General features: G+C 35.3%; 1 protein-coding gene across 1 annotated transcript; it reads right to left on the bottom strand.

The window, feature by feature from the left end:
• Nucleotides 1-1314: 1314 nt before the first annotated feature.
• LOC132191107 (probable disease resistance protein RF45) lies at nucleotides 1315-5044 on the bottom strand. Its single transcript, XM_059606119.1, has 3 exons — nucleotides 4045-5044; nucleotides 1673-3765; nucleotides 1315-1534 (listed from the first exon to the last, which is right to left on the bottom strand). Exons 1-3 carry the CDS (start codon nucleotides 5042-5044, stop codon nucleotides 1529-1531), a joined length of 3099 nt encoding a protein of 1032 aa, XP_059462102.1. The 3' UTR covers nucleotides 1315-1528.
• Nucleotides 5045-18993: the final 13949 nt, after the last annotated feature.

Genomic DNA, 18993 nt, shown 5'->3' with positions numbered 1-18993 from the left:
AGTGAGAATTGCTTATATAACCGCCTTCAACAAAACTTCTTTCCTAGTTTGGGTCAAAAAATTTTTTGTCCATTCGTTGATGCGCTCCTATATTCTCCCTTAAATGCTTGTGAAAGTGCTCTCCCTCGATCTGCCAACTAGAGGGGGTAAGCCAAGGTACTTCTCATAGCTAGTCGAAGAATTGACACCAGCTATGGAAAGAATGAAGTCCTTAGTCTCTTGCTTAGTGTTCCGGCTAAAAAAGATAGAGGTCTTGTCCCGATTAAATTTTTGCCCCGAGGCCTGCTCGTATAAGCCTAAAATCTCTTGTATCCGGGCCCATTCATCCACGTTTGCCTTTCAAAAGAGCAAGCTAGCTATCATCTGCAAAGAAAATGTGGTTTGTTCTCATCCCTCCACGAGCTACAGGGAGGCCAGTGATCTTTTGTTCTCCTTTTGCCTTGCCTAGCATATGACTTAACCCTTTTGCACACAAAATGAATAAATACGAGGATAGTGGGTCGCCTTGTCTGATTTCCTGTGAAGGGAGGATCCTCCCATAAGGCTGCCCATTTATCAAGATTGAATAAGAGACCGACCTAACACATCTCATCAAAATGTTAACCCATCGTTCTGCAAAGCCTAGCTTTCTCATAATTGCCTTCAAGAATTCTCATTCCACCCTATCATGAGCTTTGCTCATATCTAGTTTCAAGGCCATGTACCCTTGTCGACTTTTCATTCTAACGTCCATCGTATGCAAAGCCTCAAACACCACCAAAACGTTGTCAGAGATAAGTCTTCTGGGAATAAAAGCACTCTGGGTGGGGGAGATTATATGCACTAAAACCTGCTTCAGTCTGTTAGCTAAAACTTTGGCAACCAATTTATAGAGCACATTACAGAGACTGATGGGCCGGTATTCGGTTATTCGGGTTGGATTCTTCTTCTTAGGAATTAGCACAATATACGTTGCATTAAGAGAATTGTCAAAGCAATCATGATTCAAGAAATCCAAAACCGCTCTACATACCTCCGCCTACACCGTCAGCCACGATCGTTGGTAAAAACAAGCGGAGAATCCATCCGGCCCTGGGGATTTGAGAGGATGCATTTGGCTGAGGGCTATTTCCACCTCCACCTCCACCTCCACTTTTGTTTAAAAACACATTTTAAAATCATTAAACCAAATGCAGAGCTTATGCATAAGAATTTAAATTACTATTAGTTTCAAGAAAAATGTCTAATTTTTTTTTTCCGTTCTCGTTATATAGAAATTTCAACTGCTAAAGGATTATTATGAGAAAATATTAGGTTATAAATTAATTAGTCTGATACAAGCACACGAAACAAATCAAACAAACAATTATTGTATCCAACATGATACAATCAGTGCTGTCTTAAAAGCCACGGCAACACAGCAGCTGCAGCGACAACAAAAGGAAGAACAATAACATAGCAACCTTAATGGAAACAACATAAAACAACAATTAGCATTAATTTGGTGTTCAGGTGGCAGCTCCTTGAGTGATGAGTGGCCATACTAGCGTCAAACCTGTAATGTCAGGAAAAACCTTTCAGTGGAATAATATATATCTTTTTTTTTTAGGAGGAATAATAACTACTTAAAAGATAAGGAGAAATAAGAAAGGCATGCAGGCAATCGCTAGTAAATGAAGGAATGGATTGAAACCTGCTTCACATCATGCCGACAGTACTGACATCGCACTCGCAATGGCTGCTGAATTTCAAGGATTTCCTTGGGAATTTTGGCTCCAACATTAGCGACAAATTCCTCTTGCATGTTCGTTAAAATTATTTTCTTAATGCTGCTCGGATTTAGCAATTTGTCCGGAAGTTCCTTCAGCTCGTGACAGCATCGGATTTCCAATTCTTTGAGATTCGGCATTGCTCCTTCCTCCACCCTCCAGGTATCCAATTTCTTTAGCATCCAGAGCTTCAGATTTGTAAGTGATTGGAAGCCGCCATTCGGGCACACCATATCCTTCCCAACATAGGAATCGGCCAATAGCCGAAGGACAGAAAGGTTTGGCAGCTTCGCAAGAATTGGCATGGGATCTTTCTTCAGCTTTGATACCGATAAAGTAAGAACTTTAATACCGCATGGAAAGCACTCATCATGTAGCTCCGGTAAGTTTCCAAGCAAATACAAGCTATGGAGATATTTAAGGCGTGATAGAGGCCTTAATTTGAGTTCCGAAGGTTGACCAAACTCGTTTATGGATCTTAATCTCAGATATCTTAGTTGTTTCAAACTTGCAATCCACTCATTTAAGACTTCAAAGGGGTCTTTAATGGAATCTTCTATTTTTTTTTCTTCGCCGTCTTGGGAGTTCTTTTTTTTTTTATTGCCGTCTTTAATGGAGTCTAAATGAAATGTTAGACCCAGTTTCTGGAGATTGATTAATCCATCCAAACCACCCACCACTGGACTCTTGTTGTCCATAAATAATCCCCATAATGTATAGAGCCCAGTAAGAGAAATACCTTGTTTCTTCAAAGGCGGCATGTCAAGACGTATTTCATTAAGACACAGATGCCGCAGGTATTGGAACTTCCAAATAGAATTGGGTAGAGAGCTGATATAGGTGTGCTTCACATCCAAGGTTTCAAGGTAGGAAAGCTCACTAACAGAGTGGGGAAGGGTATCCAAGAAGGTCCATCTTAAACCCAAGTACCTTAAGAGAGAGAGTTTCCCCAGATTCTCAGGCAGTTTGGGTTTGTAAACTCGCTCTAGATCAAGCACCCTAAGCAATCCAAAGCCTTGACGACCAATGACTTCCCTGAGAAAGTTGCCTATTTCCAGCGCAGGCGTATCTTTGTTTTGAGTGTTGAAGGACAAGTAAGAGCGCAGTTGTTGCATGTGCGAGTACTCTTTAGGGGAATAGTTTTTGATGTCGCCAGAAACACGGCGAACACTGAACTTGGGAGATGGAGATGGAGATGGAGATGCATGATCACTGCTACTACTTTTGGTATCTGGCGTAGTTGGGTGGATGTGGAGGTGGAGAAGGCCAAATATATCTTCTGCTTTTGACAACAAGATATCATGTAGGATATTGTCAGGTATTCGGCATGTTTTGGGACTCCCATCTTTTCTCCATTTTACTATTTCAATCATCCTTTCGCATGTAAACATTGTCAGAATCCTTTCAGCAATTTCCTCCGGATTCGGATGATCAGTTACAATTAACCCCTCTGCAATCCATAAACGCAATAACCTTCTCACTGGAATTTCGTATCCTTTTGGGAAAACCCCAAAATAAAGCAGGCAAAGCCTCGACCCGGACGTCACCTTATTCTCGATCATCCACTCCAGGATTTTTGAGTCCGTGAAGTACTGCTCAAGAACTGCATAATGCTGATCAAGAACTGCCAACCATTCTTCGTAGCACTTTTTTTTCGACAGAACACCTCCAAGCACCAGGATTGCCGAAGAAATGCCTTTGCATATCTCAAGAAAATTTATTTTGAGCTTATCTAAATCAGAGGACTGATCATCATCTGATATGCCTACCTTATTCTTGAACAATTTCCATGCGTCCTCATCCGGTAGCGGCTCGATCTTATCCAGAGAGTTCTTGATGACGTATTCGTTTCTAGCAGCCGTTGTCATTGTCGTTATGATCACCCTGCTACCATTACCTTCGTCTAATAAGGCAGAACGTGGTATCGTATTGAAAATATCATGTGGACTTTGCAAATTATCGGCCACTACTAGACACCGTTTCTTATGCAAAATCTTACCGATCTCCTCTTTCAATTCTTCATTCAATTTTTTTTGAATTGAATTGAATTTTTCATTCAAATTCTTTTTTTTTGAATTGAATTCTTCATTCAATTTTTTTTTTTTTGGATTGAATTTTTCATTCAAATTTTTTTCTTTTGAATCGAATTCTTCATCCTTTTTTTTTTTTTTGAATTGAATTCTTCCTTCATTTTTTTTTTTTTTTGAATTGAATTCTTCCTTCATTTTTATTTTTTTTGAAATGAATTCTTCAATCATTTTTTTTTTTTTTGAATCGAATTCTTCAATCTTACTACCATCTGGAAAGCCATTCCGAAAAATTCTCGGGAGGTTGATGAATTCACGGTCCAAATCTTTCAATTCTTCAGAGAATTCACCTTCCAAATCTTTCAATTCTTCAGAGAATTCACCTTCCAAATCTTTCAATTCTTCAGACAATTCACGGTCCAAATCTTTCATTTCTTCAGAGAATGCACGTTCCAAATCTTTCAATTCTTCAGAGAATGCACGTTCCAAATCTTTCAATTCTTCAGAGAATGCACGGTCCAAATCTTTCAGTTCTTCAGAGAATGCACGGTCCAAATCTTTCAATTCTTCAGAGAATGCACGATCCGAATCTTCCAATTTTTCAAGGGGATGATTCTTAGGAACATCTGAATAGCCATTGATCTGCCGAAAAATTCTCCGGCATTCATGGGCCACAGAGTCAGAAACCCATATGCGGAAATCAAAATGACGTTCACTCTCAGGACTCGTATATATTTCCGTTGCAAAGATAGTCTTGCCGTAGCTACTCACTCCTGAGATTAAGATGTACCCAAGATTTGGGAGGGAATTAGTGTCAGTTAGCCAGGCCATCAGATTTGCTTTGTCCCGTTGAAAGACAGAGCCAGAGACGCCTGATTCTTCACCTGTAGGGCTTTGTCTGCTCAACACTGACGTAATAACGCCATCGATCTCTTCTACGATCTTCTTCATCTCACTGCCAAAGTCTGCTTTTTTAGCCTTCAAATTCAACGTCTGACGAAGACCGAAGCCCATTCTCTTTACATGCATTCTTCGCAGGACAAACATATCAGCAAAATACTCCATCTTGTAAACAGCATCAAGAAGCTTTTCCAACATCTCCTTAAGTTCACCATAGGTGAGGAAATTTTTAATCCGCCGTAGATCTTTTATGGTCTTCTCTACCTGATTTATCACCCTGTGGATGGCGTATAATTCTTCATAGGGCCCGGCATTCATGAGTTCCTGTATGACTGCAGAGACGACTTCCACAACATCCACAAAATCCATTGATTGTCTCCTTCAATTATCCTCTTTCAGCTTCCCCAACCAAATAAGGAATGGTGCTTCCGGGAGGTGCTTCATTTGTTTGAGAGCACACCGGTTGCAGATTGTTTTTTTTTTTTTTTTTTGGAAAGCACACCGGTTGAGAGCTAATGAAATATCACCTCTTTTCGCTTACATTTCAAAACTTAAAAGTTACATCGGCCTCTCATATTATTATTGTGCGTCAAATTAAACATTTTTTTTTTTCTTTCAAAATATCCTTAAATTTAATATAAAAAAATAACCATTTAAAAAAAATAAAATTAAGCAAAAAAACTGGCTGACCTTTTCATATTTTTTTAAATGATTATTTTTATATATTTTTAAATTTTATATATTAACTTCAACGATATTTTAGAAAGAAAAATATAAAAATGTCTAATTTGGAATGCAATCACCTTTTATTACTATTCAAATAATCACACCACATTAATCAATTTTATTACTATTCAAATAAAAAAATCACTACAAAATAAATTTTTTTACTTTTTTATACAAAATATTTTTACTTTTTTTTCTCTCACATTAATCAAATATACTACAATTTCAATCCACTTCTTTTTTCAAGCCTTTTGCCAAACACACCCTTAGTGGGTTGTTGCACAAAATGGCCAACATTAACCTTTCTTAGCGTGCTTTCAGGCGCTTAGCTTCTGTTAGTGACAGGCGACAAGGCCATAGAGTAAGTTCAAGAACCAAGTGACGAGCAAGAGCATCTCTAGTCAGAGCGGTTATTTTAGCCATTCAAAATACAATTTTTTTTTTTTTTTTTTCATTTTAGTTATTAGTTTTTCTCTACATACTCCAACACAGAACATCTATTTTAATCATCTCTTTTAATTAAATATTATTTTATTATTTTTTATCTTTCTCTTTTCTTCCTCCATCTCTCTCTCTCGCACACAAAGCAAAAATTGATGCGGTGAAGATCAGGAGAAAGAGCTGCGAAACCAAATGGGCAGGAGAGAGGGACTGGAGGGAGGAGAGAGAGCTGCGAAAAAAATTGATGAAGTGATGATGAGAGTTTGTTTCAGTGAATGGGAGAAGAAGAGAAAGAGGGAGAGAAGAGAAAGAAAGAAAAAAAATTCTGTTGCTACAGATGTGAGAGAAGAGAAAGTGAAAATAATAAAATAATAAAAGGAAATAATATTATATTGTTAAAAGTCGCTTAAGTAAACTCTAAATATGAAAGTTTAATGTACACAATTTTAGGAAAATTGCTTAGAAGGGCTGTCGGAGTACCAAAATTGATAAATTTAAATTAAAAGTTAGTTTAAAAGCTCTGGTGGAGATACTCTTAGAGATAAAGTAGGGGCTGCTTTCTTGTGATAATAATTTTGAACCACTTAGGGTTCAAATTACTTGGACCGCCCCTACGTGGTTTAGGGTGACCAAACCACCCGTAAACACTTTTTTTGGGGTACCCATTTGATTCGGAGTAGCAAAGTATGGTTGACAATTAAGGTTGACAGGTCAGGTTCATATTAACCCACAAACCCATTAAAGGTCAACTTGAACATGACTCATTTAATTAAACATGATAAATCCTTCAACCTAGACATGACCTGCTTAATCCGTTTGTTAAACGAATCACAAACAGGTCACGCGTTTGACCTGTCTAAACCCAAAAGCGACTCGTTTAACCCGTTTGAACAAACACGATACGACATGTTGCACCTGTTTCAACCCAAACACAACTCGTCTAACTCGTTTCACTTTTAACTATGTGTGTGTGTATTCGTAAATGGGTCAACTCACAGGTTAAGCGAGTGACCCGTGAATGATCCTTTTATTAAACGAGTCAAGCGGGACAATCCGTTTATGACTCGAATTGTTTATCTCAAACCATACCCTTCTAACTTCGTGTTGGGTTCGTGGGTTATGTCAAAGATTGTCAGCCCTATAGCCAAGCCACCCCTTATGTCTAATCGGACGACTAACTTTTTTAAAAAAAAGTTTAAGTTTTCTTTAGTTTATATTTAACATTTTTATTTATTGATTGATTTTTTCGTTTTTTATTTTTTTATTTGAAGATATTTCTGTCTTTTTATGTCAAAAACACGCATATTCTATCTAATTTAAAGAGATTTCCTAATGAAGGAGTTTTCTTGATTAAAAAATGATTGTTCGATGCGTCTAACTAAGTGTGACAACCGGTAGTTTGTGAGAGCAACTTGTAAATGAGTAATACTTTTACGGGAAAATGTAATTAACAAGAGAGAGAGACCACGGAGTAAAGTGCTGATAAAAGCAAATGCTTGTCTTAAATATTTAAAAATGGCTAACAATGTTTTTTTTTTTTTTTTTTAATTTTCTTTCTAGTGCTAAAAATGTTTAGGAAAAACTTTATTTAACCTCTATGAATTTTCATGACATTTGCAATTACCCTCATAAAGTTTAAAGACTCTCAATTTAACGTATCGAACTTTCAATTTTTGACAATGTCACCCCTCAATTATGGTTAGAGGTTAAATCATATGGCAAAAGAAATGAAATAACCTTTATACCCCTAAAATTTTTATAAAATTTCAACTTTATCCTTAATTACAAATAAAACCAAACCCACCGTAGTGGTTCACAAGGTGGACTTGCTTAATTTTTTTTAAAAAAAAAAGAAAAAAACAAAAATTGAGGGTATTGCGGTGATAGATTGGTGACTTTGTAAAAAATTAGAAGTTCAATGTACTAAATTAAGAGTTTTTTAAAGGGGTAATTGTAAAAGTCATGAAAATTTAAAAAGATTGAAGTTCCCCATATGTTGCTTGCAAATTGCAATGCAACAACATGAACCAAACTATAAATAAATAAATAAATAATAATAATAATAATAATAATAATAATAATAAAAGCAGTCAAAAATAGTAAATGAGAACAATAACTAAAGGCAGATTGTCCAAAATTAAATTAATGGAAACGTGAAGTTGTAATGCAACATCAATAACCAAATCTTTAAAAAATAATAATCAATAAAAGGTTAGAAAAAAATTAAAATTAAAGCGTGTAGCAATAGCAAGGACCAAAAAATAAAAATAAAATGTTCCCAAGAGGTAGCTCAATCGGCTAGGACCATGCCTAATGAAGCGGGTCTCACTAGTTCGAAACCTCCTCCCCTCTCTTGTGCGGACATGTCAATAAAATAAAATAAATAATAAAGGATAAATGAAATTACTAACTAAAGGTTAAAAAAAAAGGTAGATGTTTGTCCAAAATTAAAATTGATTAAAATGTGTAATTGCAATGCAACATCAAGAGCAAAATCTTTAAAAAAGAAAAGGCATTAAAAGAGTAAATGGAAATATTGATATCAATTTTACAAATATTAAAAAAATAAATAAAATAAAATAAATGAGAAAAAATTTAGGGGAAATTTTCACAAAACTTCCCTGAAAATCCACGTGTTTTGAAATGATTCCCTTAAAGTTCAAAAATCTCAATTTATCGTATCAAACTTTCAATTTTTTGTAGTGTTCTCCTTTCGTTCGAATATTCAGTTAAATCTTGTTAAAATTCTCAAAATATCCATGTTTTTTTTATTATATTTGTAAATATTCAGGCGTATGTATTTTTACAAATTTAGTTATATCCTGACCAACGCCTGAATTTTTTCAATTTTTTTATAATAAAAATATGGGTATTTTGAAAATTTTGACAAGATTTAATGAAAAATCCTAATGGATGGAGGATATTGCAAAAAAATGAAAGTTTAATACCCTAAATTGAGAGTTTTTGAACATTTAAAGTGTAATTTGAAAACGTGTGAAAGTTGATGGGGGGTTTTGTAAAATTTTTCCATAAATTTAAAAAAGAAAAAAATGATGAAAAAGTAAATGAAAGAGAGCTTGCATTGACTACAGGTAGATGCTTACCCAAAATTAAAATGGATCAAAATGTGTAGTTACATTGCACAACATCAATAATCAAATATTTAAAAAAGAAAAGGCAATAACAGAGTAAATAAGAATGTGGACACCAACATTATAAAAAGGGCAAAAAAAAAAAAAGTAGTACCAATGCAACATGAAGAACAAACGCATTAGAAAAAGAGTAAATGAGAAGACTGAAGGCAAAAATAAATAAATAAGAAAAATAACAAATGCTCAACAAAATAAAAAATATATAAAAAAGTAAATGAGAACATTACATGCTTTTCCAAAACTAAATGGATCAAAACGTGTAGGTGCAATGCAAAATCACGAATCAAATATTTAAAAAAGAAAAACAAACAAAAGAGTAAATGAAAACACTGACACGAAAACTTAAAGTATATTTATATATACAAAGAAAATAATTAACTAAGAAAAAAGTTGAAAGCTCAAAAAATACAAGAATAAACGAGAATAAAATACTGACTAAATGCAGACGCTAGTATAAAATTAAAACAGATGAAAATGTGGAGTTGCAATCAACACCAAGAATTTAAAAAAGAAAAGGCAATAAAAGAGTAAATTAGAAGAATGACACCAAGAATTTTAAAGAGAAGAAGCAATGACAAAGAAAAGAAGTAAATGTGAAAAAACTCAAAAGCTCTTAAAAAAACAAAAAGGAAAGAGAAAAAGAAAAGGCAGTAATACAAAAAGTAAATCAGAACATGCATTGAATAATAGGCATGCTGGTATCCAATAATAAGTTAAACTCTAAAAAAGAAAAGGCAATGAAAGAGCAAAAGAGAAGAATGGCACCAATGCTTTTAAACATAAGAAGCAATAACAAAGAAAAGAAAAGAAAGGTAGATGAGAAAACATTTAAAAAATCATAATTTTAAAAAAATAATAATGAAAAAAAGAAAAAAGAAAAAGAAAAAGAAAAGGCAAATACAAATGAGAAAAAAAGAAAAAGCAAATACAAAAGAGAACGCCATAAAAGAGTAAATGAGAAGAATGGCACCAAGGCTTTTAAACAGAAGAAGCAATAACAAAGCAAAAAAAAAAAAAAAAAAAGTAGATGAGAAAAAAATTTAAAAGCTCATAATTTTGTTTTAAAAAAAGAAAAGGTAATAAAAGAGTAAATGAGAAGAATGGCACCAAGGCTTTTAAACAAATGAAGCAATAACAAAGAAAAAAGAAAAAAAAAGAAAAAGCAATAGCAAATGTAAGTCAGAACATGCATTGCCCAATACGCATAAAAAAAAAAGGCAATAAAAGAGTAAATGAGAATAATGGCACCAATGCTTTTAAACAGAAGAAGCAATAACAAGCTGCCAGATAACCATTATTCCCTCCTCCTCCTAATTCCTTGATATTTTTACAATTACAAATGACCCATATTTATTAAATATGAGAAAGATGGTAGGTGAATACAATACAAATTAATAAAGTAATCAAATAATAAGAATTTGATTAGAATTACACGTGTATGGAGAATAATCTAATAAGGTAAATATAAACCCAATATAAAAAACTTATATTATAACGTTCCCTCAAACTAAATGAAACAGATTATCTTTTTATTGATATTTTTTTAACACATTCTTTTCCCCTCTTTTTCTTTTAAACAAAAGTTGATCTAGTGCGGCAAGAACCAAATTCTGGTCGTGAGCTCGGACTTCATATTCGTTGATGATAGTCAAATCAGTTGATGCTGGTGGAAAACAGAGAATGACCACTGTACCCGGTAGCAAACGTCGTTAGTCAGAGGTAGCTTCTAAGCGGTTGCTGGAGACGACGGGTAAACGATGGTTGGAGATGATAGTTAGATGTGGTGGCTGGACGGTGGCCGTATAGTCACCAGATAAATAGGCTGCAAATGGGCCGAAGATGGGAAAATATGGGCCGAAAACAATATCTACTATGGGCCAAATATGGTTTGGGGACAGGGCCTATTATGGGCCAATATTGGACTAGGCCACTTGGGCCAAAAGATTAAGCCACTTGAGCTGAAAGACAAGTTTACGGGTCAGATTTTGATGGGTGAAGTAAAACACAACGTCGGCGTGCTAAGCACACCACGCAAATTTTTATTTATTTTTTTATTTTTTTATTATTAAATTTTTTTTTAAAAAAATAAAAAAATAAAATTTGCTTAGCGTGCTTAGCACGCGCGTTGTGTGAATCACGACCCGATTTTGATGGGGTTGAGTAATTAAAGGATTAGGCTTAGAGTATGGGTTTTGACAGATACCATGAGCCGAAACCAAAAAGTAAATCTCAATTAAGGGAGAAAAACTTGAATTGAGGCAAAAATTAAAATTAATTAACTAAGCTAACTAAGCTAACTAACTTGGAGTATTACTCTTCCAAATTAATTATCTTGTAATTAACTATAAGTCTGCCCAATATAACACATATCAGAGTAAAATATAACAGAAAATGGAAAATATAGATATGAGCTAAAAGACTAAATACCTCAATGACTATTTTCTATCATAAACACAAAACCCTAGCCTCCAAGTATGAGATATACAAATATACAATATCATCTCAATAACATTTATACGCAAATGATCTATATAAATTGATCTGCAGGTATAAGCCCACTTAGCGTCTTCATCCTTGGTAATATCTCTAATATGCTATCCAAAGGTAACCCTACTAAACTGTAAAACAAATATGTTTTACATGTGGAAAAGTAATTACACAAGTACACGACTTTGCTAGTAAATCACCAGCGAAACTTAGCCTATGTTGTGAGCTCGGTTCAATTGGAAATAAACAATAAGAACGAGCACTATAGAAAATGGCATGAGTTTGGGTAAACTAGGGAATGTTATCTCCATTATCACGCCACTGAACAAAAATATAACATTTTGTAAAGTAGTTGGGATATAATTTCAAGGACAATACGCATAGTAATTTAATGCAGAAAATCATGCTGATTGAATGTGAAATATAATAGTCATAATCATTATACTCCATAACCATTCCCACATGGCCTATCCATAAGTTAAGCCCTCTTATGAGAGGTTTGCATGTCTTGTAGGAGTTCTGGTTCAACTTCAGTGCATCAACGAGGTACACAACTAGCTACCACTAGTGGCTCGATCATGTTTAATCTTGAGTGATCCACACCACTAGTAATATTGTAGATTGAGACCACAATCCATATATACTTGGTTGCGCTGGTCACTCTGGTTAAAGGATCCACGGGGCCATTGGCCAAGTCTATATAATAATGTGTACACAACCCATATCCTACGCCCCCTTTTTCATGGTGGTACAATCCACAACAATTTATAAATAATCAATTGAGGAAGTAAATTTAGTTCATAATAAACAATAAATATCAATGCAACAACAAATCATTGTTTATAAAATTTTAGGCTCCCAACATAATTTTACAAAGAGCATGAGTATCAAAATACACAATTTATAGGTAAAGTATTCATTTTAATGACAAAGCGATTTTTGCGTTTCCATGGCAATTACTTACCTCGAGCGCTAATTTCCAACCTCGAACATATCAAAAGGTAATAAATAACCTTACTCATGTCTAATTTTAAACCCACATAATCCACCATCCCCCACATCCTAGTATGCATAGAATGTAGAGTTTCATAAGCCTAAAATATTACCATATCAGCTATCTAGGGATGAAAGCCCTACGATTGTGAGAAATGATAAGTGATAGCACAATCTTCGGTCTATTTGATAACATTTTTGAGATAATCTTATACGGCACATTACCAAAGCTTATAGGTTTGAACTCAGTTACTGTAGTGGGATTTGTTTTATTTGGGACTAAAGCAATATGAGTCGAGTTAACCTCCGATCCATCTGGCCAGTTTCAAAGAAATGAGTGAATGCTTTACATACCTCCTCGCCTATTGTAGCCCAATTCTCTTGGTAGAAACAAGTTGTGAACCCATTAGGTCCCGGAGCTTTGAGAAGCACCACCTGATTCAAGGCGATGCTTACTACTTCCACAGTAGTCGGCTGTAAAAGCTGTGCATTCACCCCTCTGAGACTCTCCTTGGCATAACAGATAAACACTCCTCTATACCTTAATTCTCTTACCAAGAAATGCACTTGAGACTTGGGAGATCACAGAAGCTGAACTGAGGATGATACTTACAAGTAAGTTACTAGCAACACCACGAAATTAAATTCAATTACAATCATGCCAGCTATAACCTTTGATATTTATGGAACTTCTTTTTCGTGTGATTAGAAGTTATATTTAACATAAATTTAGTCTTTTTTTTTCAAAGTGTGGTATGGGTTTCCTTTTGTTTTCAGTTTTGTGCGGTTGGCTTTTTGCGGAGAAGAGGATACTCCACCAACCGTCCCTAGAATTGGTGCGGAAACTATGGGAGGATTGGGAGGTACAGATACTGGTGGTATGCAGCCTCTTATTGCAAATGTCACTAATTGTGTTGGGCAACCGAAGAAAGTATAATCCAGGGACCTGGCCCAGATTGCCTATTTGGTCAGCGTACCTAATGGCAGACTGGGTGGCAACTGTTGCACTGGGTGTCCTCTTCAAAAGGCAAAGAAATTCCGGAAGCTGTACTGCCGATAAAACCAATCCTATCGATGATGAGCTCATGGCATTTTGGGCACCATTCCTGTTGTTACACCTTGGAGGTCCAGACACAATTACTGCTTATGCTATAGCAGACAATGAGTTGTGGATTAGGCACTTGCTTGGACTTGGAGTCCAAACGGGTGTGGCATTGTATATCACTTACACGGCCTGGAGTGTAACTCGGATCTCGTTCCTCACCATTCCCATGCTTTTTGCTGGGTTTATAAAGTATGGGGAAAGGTCATTGGCCTTGATGTCTGCAAATCGTGAGCACTTCCTTGATTCCTTGCTCGATTCTCCCGATCCTGGACCAAGTTATGCTAAATTCATGGAGGAATTTAGTTTGAAGATGGACGAGGGATTTTGTGTGTTGGCTGATGAGGTGATCGAGGTTTATCAACAGTCCGATGTTCAAAATGAGGGTAACAAGAGTGCCGCAGCGGCACCATTGGAAGAGGTTTCTCTTTCTCACCAGTCCAATATTGTTCAAAATGACGGTAACAACAGTGCGGCTCGTACAAGTGCGGAATCATTGGAAGCCGCGTACAAATTCTTCCAGACTTTCAAGCGGCTCTTTGTAGATCTTATTCTTAGCTTCCAGGACCGAGATAAGAGCCAGGCTTACTTCCAGAAAGCTATTTGGGAAGATGCTTTCAAGTTAGTTGAAATCGAGCTTGGCTTCGCGTATGATGCTTTCTATACAAAGGCACCTATATTATACACTAGATGGGGATGCATTTTCCGCTTCATCACTTCCTCTATCACTATTATAGTGTTTGTGTTGTTCCTGTTTGTTGAGAAACACAATCACCTGCGGACTAATCTCATCATTTCTTACATATTGCTGGCTGGAGCTATGATTTTAGATTTCTATGGTGCCATTTTGCTATTACTCTCGGACAGGGCAAAGCTATGGTTGAGTAAGCACAAATCTCACTTTTGTTGTTTTCAGCCCATGGTGATCTCTAAAATAATCTCTTGTTTTAAGGCTATGGTTTCTAGAATAACCTCTTGTTTTCAACATGTCGTTTCTCCAGTTACCCATTTTTTTGAACCTATGGTTTCTCCAGTCACCTATTTTTTTCAACCTATGGTTTCAAGAATAATCTCTTGTGTCGGAAACATTGTCTCTTCTTTTCTACCTTCTAACAAAAAGAGGTGGTCAAATTCCTTGGCTCAGTACAATTTGCTAAGATTTTCCGTTAAACGCAACCTCGTGCCTTTTCGGGATAACAAACGTGTCCAAAAATTTGTGAAAAAATTCCCATTTCTTGAAACATTGGAGAAGTACTTGAATGAAGACCGTTGCAAAATCTCTAGAGAAATGAAAGAAGTGATCTTCCAGCACTTCCTGAAGAAATCGAAGGGAGACAGAGAAAAACCAGATGTCAAAGAAGAAAAAGTAGAGGCCAACAAAGCAAAAACAGAGAATAACAAATATATCGCGTCTTTATGTGGTGCCAGAGGGGGTCTTGTTTTCCAAGAAAAAAAATATAAATGTTCTTCATCATTCGATTGGAGCACTGAGCAGGTAGAATTCGACCAAAGCATTCTTATCTCTGCTATCATGAAAATAGTGGTCAAAACTTCGTTGACAAAGATTCGAGCAAGAAGTTGTCGGACTACATGTTGTATCTTTTAGTCATGCGTCCTTCCATGTTGCCAATCGGGATTGGGATGATCAGGTTTCGAGACACTTGTGAGGAGATCAAGGAATTTTCTAAGGAAAAAGGTTTTTCATCAAAAGATATGGTCAAACTTCGCACAATGTTGTGTGAAGTGAGTACTGAAGTTGAACCAACTAAAGTGAAAGGGGACAGGAGCAAATCCGTGCTATTCGATGGATGTAGGCTTGCACGTCTATTGAAGGAAATGGGTGAAAAGTTGGGGAACAAAGAGAAGTGGGAGTTTGTTTGTAACGTGTGGATTGAGATACTGGGTTACGCTGCAAGTCACTGCAGAGGATATTATCATGCTCAACAGCTTGCCAAAGGCGGAGAGCTCCTCACTCACGTCTGGCTTCTTATGGCGCATCTTGGCATTACCGAACAATTTCAAATCAACCGAGGCCATGCCAGAGCCAAGTTGGCTGTGAAATGAGTGGAATTTTTTTTTTCTTTCCTTAAATGTTTCTACTTATGGAAGTGAATAGTTAGGCTTTAAAAATAAATAAATAAATTGCGGCACGTAATAAAATAAAGCAAAGTGTTTGAGATGTTTCGTCTTGTAGGAATCCACGCAGCCATGAGCCATCAAAGGGAAAAACAAAATGCCTCGGACAGATTGTCCATGGAGTTTCTCCGTTTGGTACAAATTATTTTCGGGATACTAGGAAATACTATAGTTCTATTCCATCTTTATCTTTTTGCGTTGATATGAGTGAATGTCTGTTAACAAAATATAAAATCAAGAGCCAATGAACACTAACACATCAGTCAAATGAGATAAGAATTGAATATTTAGTATTATTCTTTTCTAGTGGTGATGATAGTCAGTGATGAGTGTTGAGTGTATGTCTTGGTATAAAAATATTAAAAAAATTGAAAACTTCACTTATCCCCTTAATAGTCACTTTTTTGGCAAAGTCCCTCATGAAATTCAAAACCTCTTAATTTAGTGTATCGAATTTTTAATTTTTTTCAATGTCCCTCCCTTCGTTAGGATTTCCATTAAATTTCAACAAAATTTTCAAAATATCCCCCTTTTTTAGAATTTTTTTTGCAAAAATTGAGGTATGGGTATTTTTGAAAATATTGTTAAATTCGGACCAATGCTTTAATCTTTGTAATTTTTTTTTTCCTAAAACAAATGAGGGTATTTTGGAAAAAGTTAACGGAGGGGTGTGATTGCAAACAATTGAAAGATTGATACAATAAAGTTAAATTGAGAGAAATTTAACTTCAGGAAGGACATTGTAAAGAATAAAGATGATGACAATTCATGAGGGTTACGTGAAATTTCTACTTAAAAAAATTGAGTACTATTAAAAAGACATAATAAGTTTATATGATTATTGTAGCATAGTAGGGTCCAAACTCATACTTCAACTTTTGGATTAAGCAGTAACTCAACATGTTATATTATGATTTGATTAAAAACTCTCCAAAGTGTCGATTTTCCTAACAAATAGTTTCAGTGATCAGATTAGTGGTCATTTGGGTGTGTTTGTCTTGTGTGGATTAAATTAAGTTTGTCTTCAAAAATCCTCTAGTATTAAGTCCAATGTGTTAGATTTGATTTATTCTAATGTACGTGGTTCCATTAAAGTGGAGTCATTCAATTTTTTTTTTTTATTGATAATGCTTTCCATTAAAGCGGAATTCGTCGGAAAAATGTTTTCAAAAATCCTCTAGTATAAAGCCCAGAGTGTTAGATTTGATTTATTCTAATGTATGTGATAATAAATGTTTGTTACTTTTATTGATAATGCTTCACGAAAGGTGTGAGTTCATTTTGTGAGAACAAAATACCATGTATTTCAGCAGTACTTGAAGAAGCTTCACGCCATGGTGGAAAGGGAAATTGGGAAGCCTTTGAAGTGTCTGTGTACTGATAATGGAAGTAAACGCACTCTAAAGATTATTGCTTATGATTAGAAAAAAAAAGAAAAAAAATTATTGCTTAAAGCCTCTAGCTGACACTGGACACGAGAAGATAGCTCCAGGCAGGAATGAGATCCTCTGATTCCTCTCTATTACGGTTGGTTGAAATTTGAGAGGTAAAATTGTAATTTTACTTTTAATGGACAATTTTGCCCCTCAAAAGCAACCAACCGGTTCCTCTCAATTTCAAATGAAATAGCCGTTTGTCTGCCCCTATAAAATAAACTCAAATTTCATATTCTTGACACTTTAACCCCTATAAAATTTAGCCAAGCCCAAATTTTAGCTAAAAAATCAGAGTAAATTGAAGAAGGTTTTTTACTGTTTACATTACATTTTTATTTATCAAGCTACCACAAAATTTTTCTTTTGTACTTGTTTATCGCTGCTGGCTGCTACGACGCCGTGATTATATTATGTGAAGTCTATGAAAGTTCTTCTGTTTGAGTAGTGAGCCATCTTCCGTAAGCCGCAATTTCATTATATTTTATTATTTTGCTTCTACTCCAATTCAGATAATTTCCTGACTCCATAACCCCATATATAGCACAAAGGTGTGGCATAGATAATTAATTAATTGCATTATTTTGGAAAATGACAAAAGTATGTTGAGGATAGCTGAATTGTCTAAGTCATTCTAGCTAGGGTGACGCTATTCGTATTGTGTGCTTACCTAATTAATAGGTCTCCATCAGTTTATTTGGGTTTTAATATTCCAGAGAAAGTGTGCATAGAAAATGATGTTTCGTACTTTCACTTGAAGGCATCTGGGTGCTTGGCATTTGCAGATGTGCCCAAGGAAAAACGGTCGAACCTTGATGATAAAGCCATTAATTGCGTATTTGTTGGCAATGGAGATGCGGAATTCGGCTACAAGCTGAAAGAAGAAGATGATTGGAAGCAGAGATGTGGATTTCCATGAGAATCAGACTTTGACAGACTTTGAGAAATTTGAGAAGCCAAGACGTGACGTTGAAGGTGTTCATGACCTTAAACCTGTCTCCTCGTCTCCAGATAGTGCCACTCATAGGGAAAGACTAGAGTCGAAAACCATGGCGATGAGCCAGTAGTTTTTGATGAGGGTGGATGATGCATCAGACACAGAGGGTGTTGAGCTGGGGGAGCAGTCTGATTATATTTTGTTTACCTGATACGACACTACATACATGTTTAGAGCTCGTTTGGGAGTGTGATTTCAATAAGTGCGATTTTAAAAATTGCGTTTTTAAAATCGAACAGGCATTTGGTAAAATATGTTAAAAAATGTTTTTTTTTATCAATTGAGTGTTTGGATAACATTGGCATATAATTGTGGTTTCATGACCAAATTACCAATAATGACATTTCTTTATAACAGTAAAATAACTAACATTGAATTTCAAAGAAAAAAAAAAAAAAACTAACATTGTCTATAAGCCTCCATTTTTAACACCTATGCAAATAAAAGTATAACTTATAATTTGACATTAACTTTGAGTTTTCTACTTAGGCAATTATATATTGCTATATTACTTGTTTCTATATGCTTTTTTGTTTTTGTATTTTTTTTTCTTGAAACATATTCCAAACAGACATATAATAAAAAATACAAGAAAATATTAAGGTGAGATTATTACCTGGTAGAGGGGCGAAGAGATGGACAACAGCGACGCACACTGCTACAGGACGGAGAAAGGATGAAAGAAACTGAGAGGATGAAGAAAAAAAAAAAAAGAGAAAAGAAGGGTTTTAATATATTTTAGGTGGGTATTCTTGGTCTCAAAAAAATGTAACTATTGCGCCATTTTTTTAATAGAAATCGTGATTTTGTTTTAAATTCACACTTTTTTCAAATAAACACCATCTAATTAG

This window comes from Corylus avellana, chromosome ca8 (genome assembly GCF_901000735.1).
Source record: "Corylus avellana chromosome ca8, CavTom2PMs-1.0".
Taxonomy (NCBI): Eukaryota; Viridiplantae; Streptophyta; class Magnoliopsida; order Fagales; family Betulaceae; genus Corylus; species Corylus avellana.
Note: the sequence above shows the minus strand (reverse complement) of the source record. Positions and strands in the feature narration are given on the sequence as shown.

Excerpts from the sequence above, each read along its gene's own strand:
- LOC132191107 (XM_059606119.1), bottom strand. The coding sequence starts at position 5,044 with ATGGATTTTGTGGATGTTGTGGAAGTCGTCTCTGCAGTCATACAGGAA. Across the intron at positions 3,766-4,044 it reads TCGGAATGGCTTTCCAGATG|AATTGAAAGAGGAGATCGGT; the intron begins GTAGTAAGATTG and ends AATTGAATGAAG.